Source organism: Vicugna pacos, chromosome 29, assembly GCF_048564905.1.
Source record: "Vicugna pacos chromosome 29, VicPac4, whole genome shotgun sequence".
In the NCBI taxonomy this organism is placed as follows: Eukaryota; Metazoa; Chordata; class Mammalia; order Artiodactyla; family Camelidae; genus Vicugna; species Vicugna pacos.
Genome location: NC_133015.1, coordinates 15,411,791 through 15,439,063, shown reverse-complemented (window position 1 = coordinate 15,439,063; position 27,273 = coordinate 15,411,791). Strand labels below are relative to the sequence as shown.

The following is a 27,273-nucleotide window of genomic DNA, read 5'->3' as shown; positions in this document are numbered from 1 at the left end:
GACCTAAAAATAAATGCCTTTGCCTCAAATGGTTCAAGGAAATTTTTCTAAGTATTATGTAACAGGTAATCCTGGACAGAAGCGGCATGGCCTGAAGTCAACAATCACTATAATCAGGTCTTTCTGATCTTTCTCCCTGTCACCCAGCCCCCCCTCCCACCTTCTTAAACAGCTGTGAAGGGAAGTGTTTAATGGCTCCCAGAGAAAAGAAGGACATGGAAGGAGGGGTGGATGGTGTGTGAGTGATATGTTCAGACAGTGGTTAGGTTGACTTGCCAATGCCAAAGGATAGAAAAACTTCAAACCACACGTAATATAAAGGCAATATGGGCGAGAGAAGGAAATTCACCTTAGGGAGCGGGAAAGAGATCCAGTACATCTGGAGGGAAATAATTAGAAGCCCAGATAATCAACTGCAGAGCGCTGCCAGGAAGCGTGATGTTGAAAGAGGCCAGGGGTGATTACAAATGAGCCCCGGCGTTAGGAAGCAACGAGAAAGGCTGAGTAACGCGATGCTGACAGCGCTGGGGTGCTGCCTCATGACGCACGGGGTCCTGGTCGCTCTTGGAACCAGTGTGATGGGTGAGGGCACATCTGGAATACTCCGTACATTTTTTACACCCCATTAACGCAAAGACACTGAAAACCTGGAGGGAGTTCTGAAGCAAATAACATGGACTATTAAGAGACTTGAAGGAATGGTTTATAAGGGGAGGATTACGGGAAAGGGCAATAGCCATGGCAATGGGTAGAAAACAGTGCTAAATAACGAGTGAAACAATGAGGGAAGGGCAGGAATGACTTGATGTGGCTTCCCTGGGAGGAAAAAGCCCAGAGAACACAACTCAGGAAAGAAATCCAGAAACTAATTAAGCAGGAAACGTCAGCCAGTGGGGAGAGAAGTTGTTCAGACTGGGGAAGAGAAATATGTAACCTCTCAAGAAAGGTTTTCAGACGCACAAGTGCAGAATTCAAGAGCAGGATTTCCTTGCCCTGCAGAACGATACAGTGTTTCAAATCAGAAGGCAGAGTTGAAAGGCTGTTGATAATGGTGATGCTAACCCTGATGTAAGCTCGCCAAGTACTGTTTGCAGTGATTTCCATATATTTTATTTTAATCCTCATGACAATCCTACCAGGGTTATTATTACCGTCTTCGAGGTTTCACAGAAGGGGAATTGGAGGCACAGAGAGGTTAAGTAACTCACCTCTGGATGGATAGCTAGCCAAGAACAGAACCAGAATTTGAACTCAGGCAGGCTGGCTCCAGGTTTTATATTCCAAACCACTGTGATCTTTCACTTCTTTGAAAATAGAAAAAGAGAAAAGGGGGGGGGGAACCCCTGGGGATGAGGAGCCGGCCAGGGGGAGGAGCTGGGCTGGAGGTTAGGAAGTGGAAGGCTCCAGGAACCAGTCCCGTGCTGAGGTCGTGTTGGTGGGGTGTGGCCTTGGTCTGCTGCCTGTGACTCCCAGGTCGTGTGGCCTTTTGTTGGAAAAGAAACCCATCTTGTGGTGCTGTGTGAAAAGACGGCTGGTCTCTGAAGACAAAACCCCTCACTAGAAGAATTTCTACTGCTTGCGGTCAGTTCAGAGGGAAATTCTGAGTCACATCTGACATAAGACCGTCTGACATTTTGTCCCACCCCAGCCCATCTGCTGGTGGGGGAGGGGAGGGGATCCTGGCCAAATCCTCAAGCAGTGGGTGTTTGCTAAGTGACCACTTGATTGATTCATTCGTTTGCAGATACAATATACAAACATTCATCCAACAAATAAACCGAAATTGCTGTGCTTCTCAGTCTTGAGTCAATTCTCCAGAGAAGCTCAGTCTGGTGAGGGGGATGCACTTCAGCAACTCGGACACTCTGCTCTCTGAAAATATTTAGACCAAATCAGCCTGTAAAAGATTACAACTTAAAGGAAACACAAAATTTAAAAAGTCTAGAACTTGTAGAATCCTCAGACCACTGGGGGCTCATGAACCCCAGGCCAAGATGGGGTTCAAAAGAGAAGGATTTTGTCCAGACACAAGCTATCAAACTAAACGGGATTCTGCAGACCAGGAGGGCCCATCCAAGGTTGGGAGAAGGTGAAGTGACCAGAGCTGGTCTTCAGGAAGGTGGCAGTGAGAATGGAAAGACCCTGGGTCTGGACAGGAAAGCCGGTCAGGAGACTGAGCACACGTGAGGGGTGTCGAGTCATCAGAGAAGGAGGGACGGGTTCCAGAGCGCTTACCCCTGTGGAAGCTCCAGGCCGTGGTCACCGCTCAGCAAGGGGACCCAAAGGGCAGGTAAGGCAGGGAGATTGGCACACCCGGTGCCACTCTGAGAACTGAAGGCTACCTGAGGAAAGAAGTAAATTTGGAGGGGAAAATTATTCATTCCATTCTAAATGATTGCGTTAAGGAGCAAGGAGAAACCTCCAGATGGAGATGCCCTACAGCCAGTTGTAGATCAGAGATGAGAGCAGGCTGAGGTATCCCATGAAGACACAGAAATGATGCGCATTGACTATGCTGGAGATTCAGAAATGTGTGCTTTAAGAGCAATCCCAATAAAATGCCAGGGTTTTGGGAACTGTTTTCATCATCTCAAGCCAGTCATCCAAGGACTGTCTTTCTTCATGTATATAAGTGGAGGCATCTGTAAAATCTGTTTAATGAAGCCAGAAGGCATCTGGCTGGCCACAGGATGTGGCATCTCCCTAAAACAGAAGATTGAAACCCTTTTAAAAAATCATAAAAATTAAAACTTGCATGCACGTGGGTATGTTTGTATAGTTATAGGTGTGTATAAATATATGATAAATTCACACACATGTATGTACACATATACACATACCTACATATATGCATATAAAATAAAGTTCTCCTCGTCCTTCCTACTTGAAGGAAAGGCTATGAATGTGGCTAATGGGGTGACCAGACATTTAGGTTTACCCCAAATGGTGACCGTTCTCGGGATATAATTATAGAGACCCCAAAGAGCACCCTCTTTCTCTCTCCAAATTGTGCCAACAATTTACGGCTAACCTTCTGATGGTTATTAGGTAACTGATTGGACTTCAAGATCCAACCCATTTTATTCCTGAAATCCCAACCTCCCTTACTTTCCCCTCCACCCCCCTCCTATGTCATCTTTGGTGGAGGACAGACTTGCAGTTTCTGTCTTTAAAAGGATCAGTAAGCTCTGCTGCCCAGTGGCCCTTCTTGGATGTGACCGTGCCAAAGCTACAGATATGAAGTCCTTCCCGTGGGCTCTTCAATGAGCAGTGCAGTTTCGTGGCACATATATGTCTATTACACACCATTCTATGAAAATTAGTCATCTGAGTTGTAACTCTACGTTGTCAGAATTTTTGATTTTCAGTAATAAACGTGCATCTGTAAAATACACATAATGCAAACACCCATGACACAAAATACATGACATAAAAACCCCGACCCCTTCCCATCAAAACGTATTTTACTACAGTTCCTCAGCTGGGAAAATTTGTACTCTCCTGATAAGCAAACACAAAGATAAGCTTTTCAATAGTGTTTTTTAATAATTCACAGCTCTCAAACAGTAGGTTAGAAAACTTACTTTATCACAAAGGCTGAACTTTCAGTATTCCAAATCTCACCTTGGCTACTTCTCCCATTGTTACATCAACTTAACAAAAAGATATATTCTGCTTTTAACCCAGCAGAATCACAAAAAATCCATCCCGGTCAAACTACCCTACATATCATGATCATTATGGTGATTTTACTGAACTGTAATCCATGTACTTGGGTGCGACTTTTATTTATTCAGAAGGGAAATATGTATGTTACCTTGCCAAGTATGTATGTTACCTTTGGCATCTAGTGTGACCTGGGTTAACTTTAGTTTCATTGTCCTTTTTTCAAGTCATAATTTCATATTGATGCATTTAGTTGTGATTAATCATTTCATCTGAGAAAATAATCCTGTCTTGCCCATTGCAGCCTTTTTTGGAAAATACCTCAACGAATATAATGGCAGCTACATCCCTCCTGGGTGGCGAGAGTGGCTTGGATTAATCAAGAATTCTCGTTTCTATAATTACACTGTTTGTCGCAATGGCATCAAAGAAAAGCATGGATTTGATTATGCAAAGGTAATTTTCAGGCACTTTTACACTGCATCAATTTACTTTGCGTGTAATGGGGAAAAGCCATTTTCAGCGTGTTAGCCTGTCCGCAAGATTGGCTTTCTATGTTCTCACAGTATTAGAAGGAGAAATTGTAAGGTAATTTTAAACTCGGGGCAAGAAAAATACTCTCAAAGAACACTGACTTTGAATAGTGATTTTTTTTCCCTCTTCATTAGGATGAAAGGCAATCAGTCTTTGGTGAAAAGTATTATCAAGAAAACCATAGATGTCTCCACTCTGGTGATAATTTTTGGTTTTTCCTCCCTCTCAAGGACTTGTCCACCTAATCAAATGTTCATCTTGTACTGTTTTGCTTTTCAATGGGGTGAAAGTATATTTTGTCTGTGCCTTCAGATTTAGATATAGGAGAAAGAGCAGATAAGTGCAATGATCAGAAGTTGGGAAACCGCATTCTTTGTTTTCAGGCTTGTCTGGCCAGGCTTTGATATTAACAAGGGCACCTGCCCCATGGCAGCCAGAGTCTGCAGACAAAAGTCTGCAAGGCTGTCAGGCCTAGGATTTCGAAATCAGTTCATAGAAACCAAATGGCCATGTCCCACAGTTCAATCTTAGGATTTCCAAATCAGTTGGTAGAAACTGAAATCAACAAGCCCCGTGGTTCAATCCTAGGATTTCCAAATCAGCTCATAGGAAATGAAATGGACAGGCCCCATGGTTCTCTGACAAATGGACCCTGGATTATTAGTCTTTTTAAAGTTCATGCAGGTTTTGTGATTGCCAGCTTAAAATAAAACTATTTCCAGATTGCAGGAGTGGTGGGGAAAGTATCTTTGAATTTAGCCCCTGCTAATTAGCTTAAAGTATATCCTCTTTCCTCTAGCCATATCCATCTCTTCCTTATTTACCTGAAAGAAGCCGAGAATCTGCTCTATCTAGCACAGATCACTATGAAAAGCCACTGGTAGGAATCAGAAAGGGGGGCTTGCTTTAATTTGGGCACATTGCTGTCTCTATGCTTGGCCTGGTTTGAGCACAAGGCACTCGGGAGGAGATAAGGTTTAAGTCTTGTTCTTTCATACTCTTCAGAAAACAGTGAATGCAAATGAATTCACAAACATCGCTAATAGGTTTCCAAAACTCATCAAAGTTGAGAGCTGGCAGGGACCTTGGAGGCAGATTTGAGCAGTGCCCTACAAAGTGCACTAATTGTCACTGCTCTCATTTTTTCATCTGTGGGGATGCTTGTCATGCTCCTGGTTCAAGCTATTAACCTTTCTTTCCCTGTTGTCCTAAGGAGAGCAAAGTAATCAAGGTTCCCTCCAAAGACTAAATCAGCGTAACTTGCCCATTATCACAGCTGATTAAGTGTCAAAGACAACTGTGTCGAAAAGAATCCAAGTCTTTTTTTAGGGAGGAAAGGAGTGAAACAGACACTCCCATGGAAGAAGGTGATAGCCTGTGGACTTGTCCCGACAATGACATGTGACAGATTGCGTTCCTCGGGTGCTGCTTTTGCAGCTGTGCGGGTCCTTGAATCGACATGTGATTAGTCATGCCTAGAAGCCTCTGACTTTTGCGTATTGCCGGGGTGCTCTCTGAATAAACTCTAGACGGGAGCTCCAGGCCAGTGATACACACTTATAGGAAGCAGGTGTTTTAATTTAAGTTTTCATCTTTTCTTTCTTTTTTATTCCATTTCTTCCCTCCCCATTAGAGTCTTGCATCAGCCTCTCGGACTGCAGGTTAAGTCATTTTGTTGGCAAGTCAGGCTTTAATCCCAGCAGCTGGGCCATTTTAGCTGTGCAATTAACAGAGCATCATCTGCAGGAAATCAACTGCTCCCCATATTTAGCCTTTCAAATAAATTAATTGATAAAATGTGCCCGCTTTTCCCCGTGCACCCAGATTTTGACCACCACTTTCATTAGTAATCCTCACAGGTGACTTTTTAATTTAAAGAAAAGCTCTTTCCTTTTGTTTGCACATTTATGCGTCTGTGTGCGCTTATGTATTCTGCAACTGTGAATTTGTAGTGGGCGTGGGTGTTTCCTGCCCTTGAAGTAATTAAATTTTTTGGTCAACGAATTACATCAGCGAAACCTGAGAATGAAATAGGTATCCGGTGTTTCATGTACTCCAGCATTTGTATTGCCAGATCTGATCATTATCTTGGGTAAATAGGACTGGATTTTTTTTTTCCTAATTGCTAAGTTGTACATTACTTTAAAAAAAAAAAGTGCATATTACCAAGCTAGCAACCCCGGAAAGTTACTGGCCAGTGATTTTTGGATTACGGAAAAGGCTTTGCTGCTTTGGAAAGTACAGTTTCCCTTCCTCCTTAAGATCTTACCTCCCCATTCAGTGAGTTGCGCCTGAGGGAAAGCAGTATTCAGATATGATCTGATGAATGTCACCTTTTGTAATTTTTGTTTTGTGTCAAATGTATGTTTCAGGACTACTTCACAGACTTAATCACTAACGAGAGCATTAATTACTTCAAAATGTCTAAGAGAATGTATCCCCATAGGCCCGTGATGATGGTGATCAGCCACGCGGCGCCCCACGGCCCCGAGGACTCGGCCCCACAGTTTTCAAAACTGTACCCCAATGCTTCCCAACACATGTGAGTAACACCTCAGCTCTGGGACCTGCTGAACGCGGCCCCTTCCTGCGCTGTGCACCTCGCTCCTCCTTTTCACCGTTTCCTTCCCCCCTGCATCTCCACGAGGCAGGAACACCGGCTTCTCCCCAGAGACTGTGAAACCAAGGGCTTTGTGTAGGTCTTTGCTCTGATTAGGAATCACATTTCCATCATTTGTAGGCAGCTAAATGAAAAGAAAAGAGAAGCACATTGGGGAGTGGGGGTGATTTTTATAAAGGGTTTCCTTCTGTTGTCTTAATCTGCATGAACACGATCTAATAATAATAATGGTCAAATGGTATGGTTTTGATAGCAACAGAGTGGCGACCTGGTCTGGTTTTAGAAACGGGGGTTAATTTCCCGGGGGGCGTGCTGCCGCAATTTGAGCTGCTGCAGAAGGCAGCTGGGGAGGGCTGGCCTGAGAGGCCTTTGCAGGTCAGGGCTTTAAAAATAACCTGATGTTTCTTTTTGAGAGGGAGGAGCCTGGGCGGGGAAAGGGTGGGGAGGCACGGAGGAGAGGGCTCACGGCACATGGGGGCGAGACAGGGCAGAGAGCTATCTTACCCCAGTCACTCTCACTAGCCTAGGGTGGAAAGGTCTGGATCTCAGGCAGCAAAGGACGTGCTTTTGTTTTTCACTCCATCGTTGCACTTTCTTCCCCACTGCAGTAATACACAGCCTACCATGCAGAGCAGCTGGCTCTGTGTTCGCTGAAAGTTTGACTGGCGGAGAAGTAGGGAACAGGGAATTGATGTGTTTCCTTCATCACGAAACCTGCAGAATTCATTCTTAGTCTGTGCTTAAACATCATCCCTTTCATCCACACTGATTTTCTAGCTATGATCCCAGACAGAAAAAAAATTAAAAGATTAAATACACTTCCTTATGAAAAGAGATAAGTAACTAGTTGCTGGCTACATATCCCTGGAAAACCCCCTCTATACTGATTTTTTATCTTATTATAACTAATAAACTGACGGCTGCTGGTCACTGGTGTTGAGATCCTCTCTATCCTATCAAGTGACTGAGAAAGAACGAAGGACAGGAGCTAATACTTAACGAAGCCAGGAGGGAGCATGCCTGGGAACTTGGGGGATGGGTGTGTTTTAATGCATAAAATATTGTCAGCAAATAAAGAACCTGGGAGTATGGCCTAGATGAGCCATTGTGTTTTGGAACCAACCCTATGCATGGGTATACAAGCCTCTGAAAATCAACTTGAGTGTAACCGTGCAGCTGAATTCCTGAATGAAGCCCATGAGTGGCCAGTGGCTCTCTGCCACAGATCCCTGACATGTTTAGTGACCAGCTGGTTCAGTGTGAGAAAAAAGTCTTTGCAGTCTTCTTCTGTACCCTAGGACCCACCTTTCTTTTTTCTTTTGAGTCAGAAATCACCTCATGTATCTTCCCTTGTTGCATTAGCGGAATCCCAGCCTAAGGTGACTTTCTACAACCGTAAACCTGAGTTTGAGGAGCAGAGGTTGACAAAATGAGGGGTTTTATGACTTGTTAGAAGTCAGCCTGCCTTTGAAGCTTCAGGACAAGGTCCTGAGCCTCCAGGAAAATATGCCATTAAGAGGTTCTGACACCTCAGCGGCATGCCCAGACAGCAACGCAGGGTGAGAGGAATCTGTAGAGTTCTTAGGGCCTCGGTGATAGCTTAAAAAAAAAAAAGCATCTCTGATTCCAGCAATTAAAAATTCTGTTTAGTTCCATAAATATTGGCGAGTATGACCTGTGACGTTATACAGCACAGCGGGGATGTAGGCATGAGGAAGACAATTGCTAACCCTGAAGAAGCAATGACCTAGGACAGAAGTTGGCACACGGGGGCCAAGCCCGGCTTGCCACCAGTTTTTATCAATAAAGTTTTATAGAAACAGTCACGTGCATTCATTTAGGTATTGTCTGTGGCTGCTGTCGCAATACAGCTGTGCAGCTGGGCAATTGTGGCCGAGACCTCACGGCCTGCTGTGTCTGAACCATTTACCGTGTGACCCTCTACAGAATAAGTTCATCCTGGGCCCCTGCTCTGGGCGGGGAGACAGGCAGGTGTCCAAACAGCCTCGTCAGCAGTGGGCCCAGAAGTAAGGACCAGGGCTGGGATGCCAGGGGCCGTGGGAGTCTGGAGGAAGAAGCAGGCACGTCTTTTGGAGGAACCAGCAAAACGTCAGGACCCAGGAGGCATTCAAAGTGGGTCTCAAAGGACAGGCAGAATTTCTGCAGGTGACCTGCAGAATTTGCAGTGATGATTTCAGGAAGAGACTGTGGTATTGAAAAGTGCTCACCATATAAGTGACGCCATCTGTCTTGTGACCTGGGATGTGGGGAGAGCGATGAGGGATAAAGCTAGAAGGAGAAACCCACAGAATATTGAGGATTTGCGTGAATTTATACATAACCATAAGCAGAGAGTCACTGGGGGGCACTTAGTAAAGGCAGAGTGACATCACATGTGACGCGGTCATTTTCACACGCCGTAGTTGGCGTTACTCCTTTCTAGTTCCTTCCTAGCGCGTCTGTAAAGCGGGATCTGCACGTGGCAGAGTGGAAAGTGCTCAGGGCTCGGGGGCGAGCAAGTGTTGGGTTCCTAGCTCAGCTGTCCTCACTGAGCTTACGTTCAGTTTCTTTAACCTCTCAGAACCTCCATTGTCTTGCTTGTAAAATGGGGGCAACACCAGCACCTGGACATGGTGTCATGAATAGCAGTTAAGAGCGGCCCCACCTCGGGCCAGGACACAGAAGCCACTGCCTAGATGATAATTTTCATTGATCCTTTCAGTTAAGACGAACCCTGTACGACTGCTCTTTCTGGATTTGCTCTTTCTCCAAAACTTGCCATTTCATTTGGTTCACCTTAACATGCAGGGGAAGCAGCTAGAGAAAGGACGAGCTGATACTTGTCTGTCATGAGCTGACAAGGCTCTTGACGAGCTAAGACCCGCATTGTGACAAGGCCCGCACACCTGGCTATTCAAAAACACAGACAAGAGCAGCACCCACCCGGGCCGGGTTATCTTTTCCAGGTGCAGAATGTGCTATGGGCAAGTGCCGGTCTGGAGAACATCTTTAGCCACAGAAAATGAACATCCCCGCAGTGGGCTGAGTGAGTCAGCTTTGTCCGCGGCTAAGCCCAGGGCTTGGGTGCACCTACAATGAGGAGACATGCTGTGTCTCCCACGAGCTTAGAAGCCTTGAATTCCGGGCATCTTTGCTGCAAAGGGCCAAACAGAGACCGTGTGCATCTCTTGTCACTGGGAGGGCCTTCCCAGGTTCACAGTTCAGTCCACAGACAAAAGGAGTGGGACAAACTGAAGACAAGCTTTGCGCTGTGGTGCTCAGGGCTCCTGAACGGCTGGCTGCCCGAGCGGGAGCGTCAGGGAGGCACTCAAGCAAAGGGATGCGAGCAGTTAAGTGCTTTGCAGAGATGTTTGGCAGGCCCTATGGAAACACAGCAAGAAGCTGTAGACTCTCCCCTGGCCGGGGGATGCAAGCCTTGTGAACGCTTTCCTTGAGGTCGCCTTCCTTGGTGGTCAAGCATTATCCGGATGCCTTTCATCCACCTGGGGTTAGAGGGGTCTGACCTGCTCAGCCTGGAGCCAGTGGATCGTGTTTCCACAGTGTTTGCTGTTCCCAACAAAGGAAGGAAGCCAGTCCAGTACCGGCTTGTTGGCTTTACAAACTGAGGCTAGAGGTTACGCCAACCAGCAAAGGATGAGAACGGATGACCAACCACTCGGGAGGGGCGGGAGGCACAGTGGCTGAGCCACTCATGGCTTCTGAGAAATCGAAGGGGCCTCCTTCATGACAACACAGATCATCATCCTTGTCACAGTGCCCTTCCCTCTGGCAGGGACCCTACTGCACTTCCCAGTAAGTCATCTCCCTGGGGTCCTCATCGTAACGCTGGATTCTCATCCTTGCCGGGCATCACTCTTCCCTGCTGGCCTGGGTGAAGTGAGAATGTACACCTGTGAGCAAAACACACACACACACACGCGCGCGCTTAAGGGAAATCGAAAATCTCAGTGGAACAATCCACATCTGCTAACTCGCAGGCATTGTTCTGAAAGTGGAGTCTTGAGATGAGCGTAGCCCGTCAAAGGGAAACCGCAGTGCAAGCCTCAGAGCGAAGTTTTGGAAACACCTTTGTTACCGAAAGTTGGAAAGAAATTTCTTGCCTTAAAAGGAATTTGCCCATTCTCACTTCGTTGCTTCCACAAATGCATAAAAGGAAATGCTTTCAGAGATGAGAGGATTTTAAATTCTTCATAAACATCTCTGACTTGGGCAGAATTAATCGCTCCCTTTCCTGCATTTCCACGTTGTTCTTCTGTCTGTCGTTTACTGCACAGCCCATTGCACCAGCTGTTTGCCCAGATCTCTGAAGTCAAAATGCACAACTCTAGGGGGCAGTGTTCACACTGAAGACCACGTCAGTGGTGCCCTGCTGGTATGCAAAGTGGCACTTTCCTGAAGGCAGGACGTGGTGTTGCATCCTTACCTCCTTGTGTTTGGTGAGCATGGCTCCCGCGGCCTTGGTCCTACAGTCCCATTTTTGTTCAGCAAATGAATAAATATGTTCCTCCACCAACTGGGTGACATAAAACCTCTTTTAAAATAGTATGAAAAATAGTTGAACAATCGATTTTATGAATAAAAAGGGCACCTCGAGGTAGTATAATTCCATAAATTTTTAGATTAAAAAATGAATATCCAAAGTTTATGTAAAAAAAAAAAAAGGCCCAGTGGCTTTGCCCAGATCACCTAAGTATAGAGTCCTGGACCCAGGTGATCCTCCAACCACCCCAGTACTGCTCAGTACCCATCACAGTCACAATTAACAGTGCATGTCTTCCCTGTGAATGTATTTGCACAATTCTCACTGGCGTTTGCAGCATCATTGGAAGACTCTTTAAATTAGTTTTCTGATACACTTTTTTATTTTTAAGTGTTACGATAAACCTATAATCAAGAGCATTTGGTACTATCCTGAATGTGTTCAAGTGAACTCGGGGGGTGTGGGGGTGGGGAATAGCTCCACAAAGTCAATTAAATTAAATAAGTTTAATTTTAGTGAAAGCTGAGATGGTGTTGCTTGGGAGATTAAGTATAGAATTTCCAGTTTAATGCTTTGAGTGTATGTGTCTTAAATCTGTACAACTAGCTCATTCTGGGAGTTGAGATCTGTTTCTCAGTGAGTGATGGTCCTGCTACCAATAAGGTCTTAGGAGTTCGGGGTTTGGGGGAGGGCACAGCGCAGTGGTGGAGTGCGTGCTTAGTTTACACAAGGTCCTGGGTTCAATCCCCAGTACCTCCGTTACAAAATAAGTAATTACCTACCCCCCCATGCAATAAAGTTTAAAAAAAGAAGTTTTTTCAAAAAACAAAAAAAGAGGGGTTTTGTTGCTGTATGAGACTAAATAACAAATGAAGAAAACACACGTTCAAATATATAAAACGCTTGAAATACATTTATTTTCTCTGAGGTGACAGCAGAGGCCACCAGCGGTAAAAATGAACTGCTAAGTTCCTTGCATTTCCCCAAGTATGGATTTAATATACAACACATGCATTTCTTGGAACTATTTCTGTGCTAGTAAGAATTATTCTCCTAAAAGATCCACCCATGAAAACGCAAGATGACATGCTTGATTTTCAGAATTCTTGTTCCCGTTCTGTCAGTAAGCAATACTAGCAAGAAGGCCAAAGCCCAGGGAGAGTGCGCATCAAGGCCAAGGTGGCTCTTGCGGCGCGGAGGTCTGAGGGGTCAGTGAGATGCTGTGCTGAGCCATAAATCTAAGCAAACAAGGACTAGAGAAGAGCTACCTGCAGGGAGGCCCTGCCAGGGCAAGCGCACGTTTTTAAGTCCTGAAATAATCTGTTGAGGGTCAAGGTGTGGTCCTGAGAGAGTGAGGTCTGGTGCTCGCGGCTCTGGGCAAAACACGGATCTGAACAGACAACAGGAAGTCTCACCAGGCCAGGCACGTGTGACTGGAACTCTGACATGGATTTTGGGTTTTTGAGGTTTTTGGTTTTGTTTCTAAGAAAGCAACAGAAACTCAAAAACGACAATTTGGTCCTTTGTTCTCTCCATTTGAAAGCAAAGAGCCAGCGTTGTTTACCTTTTTGCTGATGCCTCTGGTGTGCCTGGAAGGGTCAGACTTGATCCTGGATTTGCAACAAATGTAGACCCTCGGCAGCTGGTGGGGGGGCTTCTGAGTGGGAAGCAGAAGCGGCTAATATTTTAAATCAGGAGGAAGGCTAAGCCTTCCAGGACTTTCTTTTCAAAGAAAGAAATGTATGTATCTGTTCTCCTCCTACTGACTGAGATTTTGAAGTGCTTGTTGGGGACGGTGGTCCAGGGTGACGTCATGGAAGGAGCAGGGGTGCAGCACCTTTTCTGAGCCCCCTGTGTGCACTTTACCTTCTCATTTGTAAGGCGGGGAGGAGGCGCCCTGCCTGCTCCTCGGGGCTGCGCAGCCAGCACATGGGAGCTCCCCGGCCACCTGTCGGTGCAGGTGTGATGTGGTCCCAGCATTTGTCCTCTGGAGTCACTGGAATCCCTTTGGGGCCTCACAAGAACTCTTTGAAGTTGTTGTTCCCATTATAGAGATGAGGAAACAGAGGCTGAGAAGCAAACAAGTGGCTCCAGATCACACAGTAGCCCAGTAAGGAGGCTGGGGTGAGAATGCAGGTCTGATTCTGAAACATTCTAGAACAATCGGATATGCGGTTTTCCACAGTTTCCTGAACAGTTACCTGCTTCTTTGTGGCTCGTGTTCCAGCTGACAGCTCCGAGCCCTGTTTGAATCATTGTAGGTCAATTCTGTGTTAGGGAAGCAAGCTCTAATTACCGCTGGGGGACAGAAGGCTGCATCTTCCAGGAATTGGGCAGAGCCCAGCAGGAGGCAGCTACAGGTCTTCAGCAAAAGATCACTTCTCAACAAGGTTGTCAATCCCAGCGACCCCCGACCTTCCACCTGCAGGTCCCTGAACAGCTGCTGTTCTGGGGGCCGCAGTGGCAGCCTGTCTTCCTTTAAAAGGCAAGTGCTCCCCCCCTCCTCACCCCCTGCTGAGATCCCACCTGGGGTTTCATCCCCAGAGCTGGGAGGTCATCTCCCACATCTAGAAATTAAGAAAAAGAAAAAGGGGTGTGGGGAAAGGACAGCTTTGACAACAGACCCGAGCTCTCCCTTTTAATATAAGCCAGATTTAACAGATGTCATTCTGTAAAGCCGGGAGTCCAATTTGAGGCTCGTAACTCGCAGCATCCTTCCAAACTCCTCCTCGAAGCGAGGGGCAGCCCCGCCGAGCACTTCAAGGTAACTGGTGAAAGGGATGATTTGCCCACTGTAAGCCTGTGTCTTGATTCCCCGTTGTCATTTTTATTTGTGTTGAGATTTTTGTGGTTTAAAAAAGTCAACTAGATTTATTTTAAAATTAAGGCGAACCAACATCAAAGGCAGTAAGAAGAGGCTGGTGAGGTACCTTTTAATAGCCGTGTTCTTTCTCAGGGCACGTATCAGTAAGTGGCGGGGGACCTTTCGTGACCAACTGGCTATATTTCTCCAACCTCAGACTCCCCCCACGGGTGAAAATCCGTTTCTGCTGGGATTTAGAAGCCCCCCTTCTCCACCTCCTCCTCAGCCTCTTAATCTAATCCTGTTTGTAACACGGCATGCTGTGTGAAGAATGAGAAACACAGGCTTAAATCCTTTGCTGCCACCCAAGCTGCTGAGATACAAGCGTCTGATCTGGACCGTGGTTCACTTTTAGATACAAAGAAAGCTTTCAGGCCAAAAATGAGACCATTTGGTTCAGGAGTCGTTTACTTGGTAAGCAGAAGGAAGTTAATGTTGAAAGTTTCTCTGAAGAAGAATGGCAGGTGACACCTGAAAGTTTGTTAGTTAGTTAATGCCACAGGATTTTTTTCAAGCCAGATCCTTATATAGAATATATTTGTTTATTGGCTCATGTAGCAACACAGGTGCCTCCCCTGTTCTGGGCACTTTAAAGTGACAGATAAGGAAGGCAGGCAGGCAGGCAGGAAGGAAGGAGATATGGATATATAGAGATAGATTTGTTGTTTCTCAAGACAGCTTTTTATGAGAGATTCTTCTTACCCCACTTATAGGTGAGCAAATTGGACTACGCATGCTTTTCCCACTCTACAAATCTCTCTCTTTAAAGGGGACTTGCACTTCTGAGCATATCTTGTACACTTTCAGGGACAGTGTCTCCTGTGCTCGGTGCTACACCGGCATCGGTGCTGTGGTACTTCTGCTAATTAATCAGCATCCAAACAGATCATCAGGGTAACTCTTGGCACCCAGATGGCCAATGCGAAGCAGCATTTTCCCACTGTCAGAAGGGAAGTTCTGCACATCCACTGGCAGAAGAAAATGGTGGTAACAGGTGGCATTTATACAGCCCTGTGTTTATGGGAACACCCCTGTGTACAGTCATGCATCTCAAAGACCCCAGGTTTCCCCCGTGGGAAATTCACCCCACAGTGGGTCCAGAGGAACACATGGTCGCGGCTCCTGAACTCACCAGGCTCACAGCGACTGATGGTTTCTCTAGTTTCTTGCCACGGGGTCGCCCTCAGTCGTCCTTATGCACAGTCTCTCACTGATAGAATCCTCCCCAGAACAGGCAGAGACTGGCAACCAAATTTCTCAGTCAACAATGGCTGATGCTTGTTCCGTGAGACAGGCTGTTTGCCATGTTGTGGTTCCTAGGAAGAGCAGTCTCAGGTGCAGGAACCCCTCGTTTTACTGCCCTTTCATTGTGTTAAAGCAGGTGGACTTGGAACCAAGTCCTGGTCCCACCACCTGCTAACTTTGTTAATCTGAGCAAGTTATTTAACTTCACTAAGCCTCAGTTTTCTCAGCTGTAAAATGGGAATGATAAACCGATTTCCCAGAAGAACTGAGAGAAGTAAATGAGTAGATATGTGGAAAACACTTAGCATGACACAAAACGATACCTGACATATGGTGACTACTTGCTCAGTTTTTTAATACTAAACAACTTTCATATGCTTACTGGCTAAGAAAGTGGTTCAGGTACATTACAGTCTGGTGGAGAGGTCAAATGAAAAACAAGCAGTGTCAGAGTGAGAACTGTTCTGGCATAGGTCTGTCCTTTGGGAGTATGATCTGGCAGCATCTAATGGTCAAGGGAGTTGGGTAAGACTTCAAAGAGAAGGTGACACATTTTGGGGGGTCCCCAAAGGAGAGTGTGGACACCACCTGGATCTCTGCAGTAGAATATGGGCTGGAGCCACCTGTCCTACAATAGCACTCACTTCCCTAGAGTTAACAGAAATGATGGCCTGCACTTATATTGATCTGTCTGTAATAAATAGCTTTATTGGTAAGCATGTGTCTTGCAGAAGTAGACTTGGCTATAATTCCAGCAAATCCAGTTTTATTACTGGTATTTATGTGCAATGTTAGGGATGCGAAAAATTCATAGAAGCTAGGTACATAAGTAATCAATAAAATACCCTAGTAAACTCAAGAGGAAAAAATGTGTTGAAATTCTGATTCGTTGTTATTCCACATAACATATTTGTGATTATATTTAATAGCCTAATTAGCGATAAAATTTTATGAGAGAACATCGCTGTGGGAACATTCCCTTCTACATTACTGAGTTTTATCTGTACATCTGTAACATTACCACAATCAGCTTGATGTGTTTTTACACATTTTACTCAGTGAACCTAAATGAATTTGCACTAATTAGATTTTTAGCTGCCAGTCTTGGTTTCCTAAGTTTGAATCCATATACCTTCAGAGGACTTGTGCTGTTTGAGGTGGTGACAACTTCAGATCTCTTCATAAACACAGAGAGATGTGTGGGAGAAAAAAATACTTTAGCAATGTCTGCATTATCTTTCCTAAATGGTTATTTCACAGGCTTTAACTCGAGCTATTTCTCTAAATGACTAAAAAAATATATAGTAAGACTCCTTTCTGGATATTTTCAGAACTCCTAGTTATAACTATGCACCAAATATGGATAAACACTGGATTATGCAGTACACGGGACCCATGCTGCCCATCCACATGGAATTTACAAATGTTCTGCATCGCAAACGGCTTCAGACTTTGATGTCAGTGGATGATTCTGTGGAAAGGGTAAGCATGTGAACTTGCCTCAGTGATAGGTTTTGGTTCAGCTCGCCTTTTATAGACCCATCCTGGCCAATCCTACTTCCTGTTGTTGTTGTTTTCTTCATTTTAAGAGAGAGAGAATGTGTGTGTGTTCAGTGAATTTATCATCCATCCCTTATCTTGTCCATTACCTTTCCTATTACCTCTCCAGGCTTGATTCTTGTGGAGCCAATAGCAAGGAGGAAATAAAAATCAAGACATCATTAATTAAAGGCCATAGCCACAAATACCATCAGGAGTTAAACAAATAATGTAAATAACTAAAGTAGATCCAGTATAAGGCAATAGGGAATGGTGGGGATTGCGGTGAACTTGAAACTAAGTGCCCCCATCTAAAGCAGGGAGTAACTTCTAAGCTTCAGCTGATTTTTGTCATGTAGAAATGAAGATCCAGTATCAAGTCTTCTGACTTTTAAAAGAAGCCAGAAATACAAAAATTTTATTTGAAATTTCCTGAATTTTAAAACATAACATAAACCAAACAAGACATGCTTAAAACCTGTCTAGCTGGATCCAGCTCAGAAGTAGACTTTTTAAACCCTTGATAACTAGTTCTGAGTGATGATAGTAAAATTTGTTTTAACATTGCATTTTTCAAAGTAAAACCTTCAAGTTTGGTGGTGCAGGTTGTTTTGCATTTTGTTTGTTTTTTTTTTCCAAATGGGCAAATAAAACCTTTAAGTAGAATGTGCAGATTCAAAAAAGTTACATATTATATAAAGTCAACTATTCTTGGACTTTGTCCCTCCAGAATTGTAAGCAACTAGTATATGGCTAATGGACATGTTTGTCAGCCTTATAAAAGCAACTCTTGCCTTGGAAGAATAATGGGAAAAAGATTTGGGGGAAGTCATGGCAACACTTCTGTCATCCTGCGTCATCACAATTGCTTCTGACCGGTCTCTGTGCTGTGTTCCAGCTGTATAACATGCTTGTGGACACCGGGGAGCTGGAGAACACTTACATCATCTACACCGCCGACCACGGCTACCACATCGGGCAGTTTGGACTGGTCAAGGGAAAATCCATGCCATATGACTTTGATATCCGTGTGCCTTTCTTTATTCGTGGTCCAAGCGTAGAACCAGGATCAATGTACGTAGTTCTCTCTGTTTGCAACACTCATCTGTCGTCTGAGCTCATGTCCGTCTGAGATAATTCGATTACCAGTCTCAGTGTCTGGTTTCCTTTCATCCAGAACCAAAAAGGGTGCATGTAGGTTGGTAATTTAGAAGATGAAACCCTCCTCCCGGCTCTACCCCTCCCCTCACCCCACCCCCACTGCATATTAAATTAACTCAAGTCTACTATTTAAAGAGAAACGAAAAATAACTGTATCAGTGATTACTTCTCTCAGACTGACCAGAATTCATGTCACGTGGGGTTGTGCACACAGACACAGAATGTGACCTTTAGGAAAGTCATCTTTACCTTTGAATTTTTTTTTGAAATCAACTTATGCCATCCTCTTTGGTTTACTACTATTATTATTATTATTATTATTATTCAAGAAATTTTTAAGAAAATTAAATTTTAAGAAATGCATCTAAATTTTAAGAAACCTAAAGGACAAGAGTTGTATTTCTGTCACCTTCAGCAAGTCAGTACATCCCTTTGTAGCTTGACTGTCCCATTATAAAATGGGTTTCATATGCCCTACCAACCGCAGCAGGATGCTTTGCATAAGATGAGATCATGTACATGAAACAGTTATGGAAAGGGTAAAAGGAAAGAGAGCAAGCAAAATGCAAAAGCTGGAGTGGCCCTTCAAGAGAGTCTAGCCTGGACCCCTGGTTTATCAAAGAAACAGTGTACATTCTTCTCTCTCAGAGTCCCCGAGCCTGGACGTAGCAGCGTCGGGGACCAGATCCCAGATATTTTGCGTTGCATCCTTGCGCCTCATCCACTGCAGCATTCCGCTGCATCTTGGGGAGAAGGTGATGCAGCAGGACAGGCTTCTTTGGGGGAATGTTATTATGTCTCTCCAGCTCCTTAGAAACACCCTGGAAATGGTCAGATCCAAGTTAGAAGGCTTTATGTCTGAAAGACTAGGTAGCATGGAGTGGATTCAAATATAAAAAGCCTTGTGTCCCTTTTCAGAGGTTAATTTCAAAGCCTTAGGTCAGCAGAGGAGTGGTGGATGGTCGGGTTTCAGAAGAAAGCTTGCATCCTACGAAAACCGAACATCAGGCCACAATTTGTCTGACAGTGTGGCCAGAGGTCAGGGGTACAGGAATCTCTCCAGCCCAACGTCTGTGAGAGTCAGTTAATCTTGCTCTGTACCATGGCTGCTGGCCACTCAGGCACCCTCCCAGATGCGGCCACCCGTCCCTAGGTAGACCAGATGAGAGGCAGAGCAGCAGTGAAGGCCACTGAGTCACGGGGTGGAGAAAGTGGCCCTTGTGGCCCTCCCCGCTGGTGCTGGGTCTGGGGCGTAACCATCTGTCCCTTTGCAGAGTCCCGCAGATAGTTCTAAACATTGACCTGGCCCCTACCATCCTGGACATTGCTGGGCTCGACACACCTCCCGACGTGGATGGCAAGTCTGTCCTCAAACTTCTGGACCTGGAAAAGCCAGGTAACAACAGGTGCGTCATTTTTCTTCCCTTCAGCCAGCCCCGAGCCCCTGGTGCCCAGAGCCAGCCAGCAGCTGGAGGAAGTGGAGGCAAAATACACTTTGCCGGACAGGATCTCCCCAAGCTGAGTTTCTGTGAATAGCATATTGATGGAAATGCAGTCCGGTCTGCGGGAAGAGAAAGGTGTTGCTTTAAATAAACTGTTAGCACAGATCTGTTTGGAAAAACATCCAAATGCCAACAGTAAATATTATTATTTTGCTTTCAGGTTTCGAACAAACAAGAAAGCCAAAATTTGGCGTGATACATTCCTCGTGGAAAGAGGGTAATTATTGGCTCCTGGGGTGCTTCTGGGAACCAGTCTTAGCGGGCAGCTCTCCCTGCTGGGAATGTTCTTCCCCTTATTTTGGTTTATGAAGAGTGCGGATTTCGCAAACCTAGTCGTAAGACCGAGTGGCTTGCTGCTTGCTCATCCTTCGCTGGCCAGCAGAGCAATAATTGTTGCATCAGGGTTGTAAAGGAAATTAAAGATCAAAGCTTGTACGTGGCTGTGGACTTCCCGTTGCATTTCTCAGCCTTAGTTCCTAATTGGATCAATCGATTGACTTTCTCAACCATCCTTCCCAAGTTCTGCCTAACACTTTTCTACGTCTTTCCCCTAGGTGCCTTTCCTTATTTTCCATATTTTGAATATACAAATATATGAGACTGTAATTGTTCCCAAGGTCACTTCTAGGTTTCCTCTTTTGAATTTGGGGTGGGAGGGGGCTTTTGATTTATAATGCCCGTTGTCTTTGTTTTTCTCTATCCATATACTGAGCAAGAGAAAAGCATTTCTTTTCTATCATTGCTTTTTAACAAAAAGGAACTTTGAGCCTGTTGAGCTAAACATTTATGCCCAAAGTTCTGAAATTAATGCTTCTGGGGGGAAATGATTCTTCCTCTCCTGTCCTCTCGTCTTCATAGTACCCAGCTTATAATTTTCACAAGGGACTCATGAGATGCTGGACTCCTGTGGGCGGGGCCTGAGCATCTGTCTGTCTCTTACTATTTGGAGAATATGGAGTCACGCGACAGGGAAAGAACAAAAGAACAAGCAGGTCGAAGCGGAGGTAACTTCGAATCACTTCTCACTAAGAAGTCTTTCCCTTTCTGCCGAAGGAAATTTCTGCGGAAGAAGGAAGAATCCAACAAGAATATTCAACGGTCCAATCACTTGCCCAAATATGAGAGGGTCAAAGAGCTGTGCCAGCAGGCCAGGTACCAGACAGCCTGTGAGCAGCCTGGGCAGGTGAGTGACACAGCCTCTCTGCATGGCCACTCATGTGCTTTTCTGTTTCTATTTAAAAGATTTTCACCGGGGAGAATCAGGTGCATGCGTATGTCAATAAGTCTTCGGTAGCAGTCAGCAAGGGCTCACAGTGACTGTTCCCCGGACTGAGCTGTGTCTTCTTGGTCCAAGCGGGGCCTCATGAGTCAATGCTAAGCCTCTGGGCAGTGAACCACCCCAAGAGAGGTCTTCCCACGCTGGACGGGAGTCAGATGTCATCTCACCCAGAGGGGAGGACAGAATCTGTGGCCAAGGTCGGGGAAGGAAAAGGGAGACCAGATTCTGTTTTGTCAGTTGCTTCTACCGAGCTTGCAAAGTTTCTGACATCCAATATTTCATTAGAATGAATCCTCTTCATGAATAGACATATTACTAGAGAATTCAGGGCTACCCAGAATACCAGCTGTTACCAAGAAGAGCTAAAGAATTACCATGTGATGAATTAACATAGACCTGTTTTTAAGGAAAGTGGGAACATAGGAACACAAACTATTTGGAGCACCCTCGACTGAAATCCACACTAGCTTGGAGAGATAGACTGTGTCCTGATGAGAGGGACTGAATTTCTGCCTGAACCATTGCAGCTTAGAACAAAATTGGAGGAACAAGAAAAATAACATTTATTGAGCACTTGTCTTAAGTAAGGCACTGTACTTACTACATCTTAGCTCAATTAAATCCTCACACCCGTCGAGTGAGGGAGGCAGAGTCATCCCCATTTTGCAAACAGACAGGGCCGGGAACCACAGGTTGTCTGCCTCAAAAACTCAGGCCACTTGCTGCCTTCCAAGGTAAAGTTCATTAGCTGGGTAGAGAGAAGTTCAAGTCTTCTGTGAGTCTTTTTTTTTTTTTTTTAACATACCTGACCTTTAGGTAGCCACACAGTGAGCCAACACCAGTCCAAGATACCCGACAGCCCAGTTGTTATTAAAAAGGCCTCACTCTTGTGCTCTTCTGAGACGGCCTCTAGCTTATCGAAGAGACATTTGTAATAAACAACTTGGCCCTTGTACTCTCTGTTAGGTCCCCCTGCCTGTTGGTATACAGGAATCCCTTTGAGATGGAAAAAGGTGAGGAGGGAGGGCTAATGAAGGAAGGAATAAAACCAGGCCTGCCTGGCACTCTAGCAAATTTTAATTTTCAAGTGTTTAGCGGAGAAGCTTAAATCTATTTGTTACATTTTAATTGAAAGTCTTCCAGTCCGTCTTACCGAAGCTCTAAGTATTATTATGACTAAAACCTCAGCATTGTTTTGTAGCTCTGAAGTGACTTTTATGAGCCAGCCTCAGTAGACTAATTGCACTTCTGTTCAGGAGTTGGAAATGTTCACTGTTAAATATATCTCATGCAAATTGGTGATCTTGTTACTATTTTGGCCTTCTGAGTGGCAGGACTTATAATCCTTTGAGAATAAGGTACCTGACCTACCTTTCAGTATACAGTTTTGCAAACCTCTCCATATGGCTTGTGCTGAAATTTTAACGTAAGTCCTCAAGGGCAGATGCAGCATGAACTACATGATGGCATTTGGCACATGCTCTTCACTCATGAGCTGCATGCCAATGATGTTCAAAACTTCACTCTGCTTTTTTATGGTTTTCAAAACTTATTTTGCCCCCCATGAAATGCTTTAATATCTGGCTCCCTGGAATTTTCCTCTGCTGCTTTATGTCTATGCTAATCAGCCTGAATTTGGATTCTATCACATAAATACATGAGAATGTTAGCAGTAGTCTCTTTGAGAAGTGCCCGAATTTATGGAGCAAAGAATTAGACTCTGCCTCCATGGTGGTTTCTTTCTATGGGTGGTGCTCAAAGCATGCCTTTAGAATTTGAGAACTTTGAGAAAATTTTGAGCCTCTTCCAGGCGGTCATCACGTCTGTAGGTGCAACCTGACCTAGCTTAGTTGTATTCTCTAGAATCTTTATATTTTGGTCTTTTGCTCTTTATCTCTGGCTCTGCTTTGAAGATAACTTTTTTAGCTACAATATCACTGGCTTTTAGAAGGGAAGAATAAAGTCCAGAATAATGAGATGGTTCAGGATCAAGGCGATAGCTAAGGCTGGGACTAACTTGCTTGGCTGGTCTTCTGGGAATGTGGGTCACACCTAGCCTGGCCCCTGCATCGCTTCCTCGAGCCACCTTCATTCAGAAGCAGCCCAGTCTTCTCTTTGGTTGGACCCTGCACAGGGTGTAGAGGAGGAATCAGCACCATTAGCCCCATTCTCTTTACTCTTAGTCCCCAGAGAGACAGCACGTGGCCCCCTCCCACCAACCCCCCATGCCTGGTCACCGCAAGATTGTTTGAGTCAATGTGGATGCAAGAAGTGGAGTCAATAGACGCAAGATGAATTTGAACTTAAAAGGTTCGGGTTAGAATATTGGCATCCACTACTTTTCGGTTGCATCTTCTTGGACAAGACAATTTCTCCTGGGTCTCAGGTTTTCTATCTTGAAAACGAAGAAAATTGAGTCTCCGTCTTGGGAGGATGAAGTGATGCCATGTGTGACGTGCCAGAGGCGCTGTGAGGGAGTGAGCAAGGGTTGGGTGTTTGATGTTATGGTGGTTCCAGACCATCCTACCTGCTCTTTTCATTCCCGTGAAGCCAACAGGGAATTAAAATGGGCTGGAATCCCAGACGTTTGGCATCCCTTCACCATGTGAACAGAACAACCAGCAGGGACTAATTAAGACAGCATGGACATATGTGTTTGCATTACTTCCACGTTCGTGAATTCGCACGAGGCTGAGTGTGAATTCCCACCACCCTCTCAGCTGGCGTTACACCCCCAAGCATATTTATGTGAAGACACACACACACTCCCACACCCACACCTACACACACTCATGTACAAACTCAACTTCTGTCTGAAGACTTTGGTTCAACGGAGAACATCAGTCAGTGACAGTCAGTCAGCTCTATCTGCACATTGGAAGCACCTGGGGAGCTTTTGAAACCACCCATGGGCAGCCTCACTCTAGACCAGTCACGTGAAAATGTCCGGCGGTGAGGCCGAGGCATCTGTACTTCTTAGCTGGGTGAGGAACCTCAGGCCTGGAATCAGAGGAGGGCAAAACTGGAAGGAGACTTAGAAATCTCGTGGTTGAATGATACCCTTTTCTAATAAGGACATTTAGGTCCAGAAAGCTTAAGCTACAAACGCAGCATCAGAACCTGCACGTGGGGGCTTCGTGTGCAGTCGTTTCTTCCCCGGAACACGCTGCCTCTGCGAAAATGTAAGATGGTAGATTTCCTCTTTAAAATTGTAAATAGCACTGGCCTCCCGGGAGCCCTCACAGCATCTAGCCCTCACCATGACCACATATTGGAATCTCTTAGGCAGCTTTGGAAATGTGATGTTCAAATTCCAACCCAGACACATTAAGTCAGAACATCCGGGGATGGGGTTCAGGCAGCAGTGTTTTGGTTTTGTTTTTGTTTTTTCCAAACTCCTGGTTGGTTCCTGTGAGCAGCCAAGATCGAGAACTGTTCGTGTTGGGTGAGAATTACTGGGGGGAGTTCCTCTGTGAGATATAGATAGTGATTCCTTAAATAAGAGCTACGGAAAAGAGGAATCCCCTGGGCATTCAATTTGGAAGTACATTTTCTATATTCTCTGTCCTTTAAGAGGAAAAAGCAGCTTTTTTTCTTTTTACAGAGCAAATATGTCCTTGTGTAGAGTCACTGAATTCCAGCATCTTTGTAATTTAGTTTGCTTTTCTCCTGTGGTATCAATATAAAGTCAGAGGTCTATTAAAATTCTAAAAGGACCCCAGCATCAAGCAAAGGAAATGAGAATGTGGCTTGTTGAGTGCACACTGGTTTACTCCAGGATTGATGTTGTCATCCAGAAATTATCCCTCTGACCATAGATCCTTCTGACCCTCTGTGACCAGCTGCAGGACAGGAATAAAAAGACATTTACTGGTAAGATCTGGCTAGAATTTTTAGTGTGCCAGAAATGGGCTGCCTGTTTCCAGAAACTCACTGAGCCCTGGTTAAGATCACAGCATGGCTCATAGCCATCTTCCCCCTGGCTCTCATGGTTCCAGAAAGCCTGACCCAGGGACCCAGTGTGGAAGGCTCAGCCTCTAAACTTGGCCTCCTCCTCTCTGTATCCTGCACAGAGGAATGAGTCTGAACAGTTGTGCATCTACGTAGATGTTTGGCTCCTTTGCATTTTCCAAAATACAAATCACAGGGTTAAGCATCAAGCCGTATTTAATCATGTTCCAGACAAGTCAGCAACGGACAAACGTAAGGACAGACACTTTGTTCATCAACTACATCACGTGGCCCCACCTGATTTAGTTTATATTCTCTCATTTCCCACAACGCCCGCCCTGGTCAGGCTCCCCTCCTCCCGTCTCCTAAGCATAACATTCTCATCGGCATGTAAGCTGTTGCCTCTGCCTCCCCAGGTGCCATCCCCTCCACTGAGGCCCACGTGAAGCCTTGCGCTCTGTCCCAAACCACTCTCCTTTTGTATCCAGGTCCTCATTAATTGGCATCCTGGGTCCACTGCTTACATGGTATGTGACCAGGGGCAAGTTACTTAACCTAACTCTGTCTCAGTTTCTTCACCTGTAAAATGGGCACAATAGTCGTACCTGCCTCTGAGGTTGCTGTAAAGATTGTAGGAGTTAAATGCCTTAAGCATGTGGAGCAGTACCAGGCACATAGCAAGCACTCAACAAATGCTAGCTGTTGATGGCTGGCCAAGGTCGGTTCACCAGTTTATCATCAGCCGTGACCTGCAAGACCCTTACCTCTTCCAGCATTCCAGCGCTGACTGTTACAAATGGTCATTCAGATGCAAATCTAAAGGAGGTTTTCATTTGCTCTCTCTTCTCCTTCTTTCTCTCCCCTCTGCCCCCCCATCCCACCTCACCTCATCGCAAAGGAAGCAGGAGATGTTTCCTCAGCACAAGTAACTCTGTTTCCTATTTCACGTTTGTGTGAAAAATTGACAATTGCTTGAGCTAAGTAGCAATGTGAACAAGGATATTTATGTGGCCTTTTTATACTCCCCAGTGTTGAGATGAAAATTTGTCTTTTCAGTTGAACTATAATTGACATATAACATTATATGCGTTTCAGGCATACAACATAATGATTCGCTATTGGTGCATATTGTGAAATGATCACCACGCTGTTACTGTGCATCACCACACAGTTAAAATCTCTTCCCTTGTGATGAGAACTTGTCAGATTTACTCTTTTAGCAACTTTCAAATATGCAATAGAGTGTCATTAACTATAGTCACCATACTATGCGTTACATCCCCGTGACTTATTTATTTTTCAACTGGAAATTTGTATCTTTTGCCCACCTTCACCCATTTTGTCCACCCCCACCCCAGATGAAAATTCTAAACACATACCCATATTCAGGTAACTACTTTCCATGATGATGGCACTAACCTAAAGTATAATCAGGTTATCAGAAAATTTCTGTGTGGTGGTTATATTTCAGAGAACATGATTTGACCTGCATTAGGGCCAAATCCATGTAATGAGACATATAATAATAGAGAACTCATTATGTGTGTGTGTGTGTATGTGTGTGTTTAAAATTAAGCTTTCATTGCAATGTACCTTTGAAACAGTTGTAGCCAATTTTTTTCTTACTCATGATCATGGGCATAAGTAGGTATAAATAAGAATACAGTGGGGAGGGTATAGCTCAGTGGTAGAGCACATGCTTAGCATGCACAAGGTCCTGGGTTCGATCCCCAGTACCTCCATTAACAAAAATAAAATTAAAGTAAAATTTAAAAAATAAATTTTAAGAAAGTGTAAAAAAAAAGGAAAATTCCATCAGAAAAAGAATATAGAACGATATCTTAATACATCTGAGAAATATACTCAGTTCAAAATGTGGAAATCATAATAATCACCCAGTGGCTCCCTCTGGGAAAGGGAAGCAACCACAGCTCTGTCATCATCTGATAGGCATTTTACATGGAATATTTTATACCTGAAAACTCTTATATAAAATAGGTATTATGCCCATTTTAAATATGAGGTTCAGATGGAAAAGTAACTTGACCAAATCTCACGGTGAGAAGGGCGACAGGGCTGCGTTCAAAGCAAGACCTGTGTGATTCAAAGCTCGCAGTCTCCCCACTAAGTACTAATTACTGTACTTAAGGCAGGTTGCAGCCAGGGAACGTGCCTGCCCGAGGACTGGACAGCCGTCCTTCCAGGTCCATTATAATAGTTCTGCTCTGGAGTCACATACGGAGTGCATCCTTTCCTCAGAGCTCCGAAAACGCTCAACGGTTTATCCTCATGACATATCCTTGAGGCCAGGAGGAGCAAGTGTTAGTTTACCAGATGTGGAATCTGGAAGAACAAAGAGATTGTGCAGTTTTCTCCAGGCCATAGAGTTAGCAGCAAAAGAAAATGAAAATT

At 44.8% G+C, this 27,273-nt stretch overlaps 1 protein-coding gene across 7 annotated transcripts in view; it reads left to right on the top strand.

The window, feature by feature from the left end:
- The window catches only part of SULF1 (sulfatase 1), a 127,382-nt gene that overhangs the window by 73,230 nt on the left and 26,879 nt on the right, over positions 1–27,273 (top strand). For 6 of the 7 annotated variants that reach the window (XR_012065449.1, XM_072951837.1, XM_072951836.1 and 3 more), the window contains 7 exons: positions 3,971–4,122; positions 6,573–6,742; positions 16,761–16,911; positions 17,867–18,042; positions 19,404–19,535; positions 19,792–19,848; positions 20,685–20,814. Coding sequence is in view for 6 of the 7 variants with exons in the window: in XM_072951837.1 (XP_072807938.1) it covers positions 3,971–4,122; positions 6,573–6,742; positions 16,761–16,911; positions 17,867–18,042; positions 19,404–19,535; positions 19,792–19,848; positions 20,685–20,814 (968 nt within the window). In the remaining variant the exon portion in view is untranslated. The remainder of the gene's footprint in view (positions 1–3,970; positions 4,123–6,572; positions 6,743–16,760; positions 16,912–17,866; positions 18,043–19,403; positions 19,536–19,791; positions 19,849–20,684; positions 20,815–27,273) is intronic. The other variant, XM_072951840.1, reaches the window with a different exon arrangement.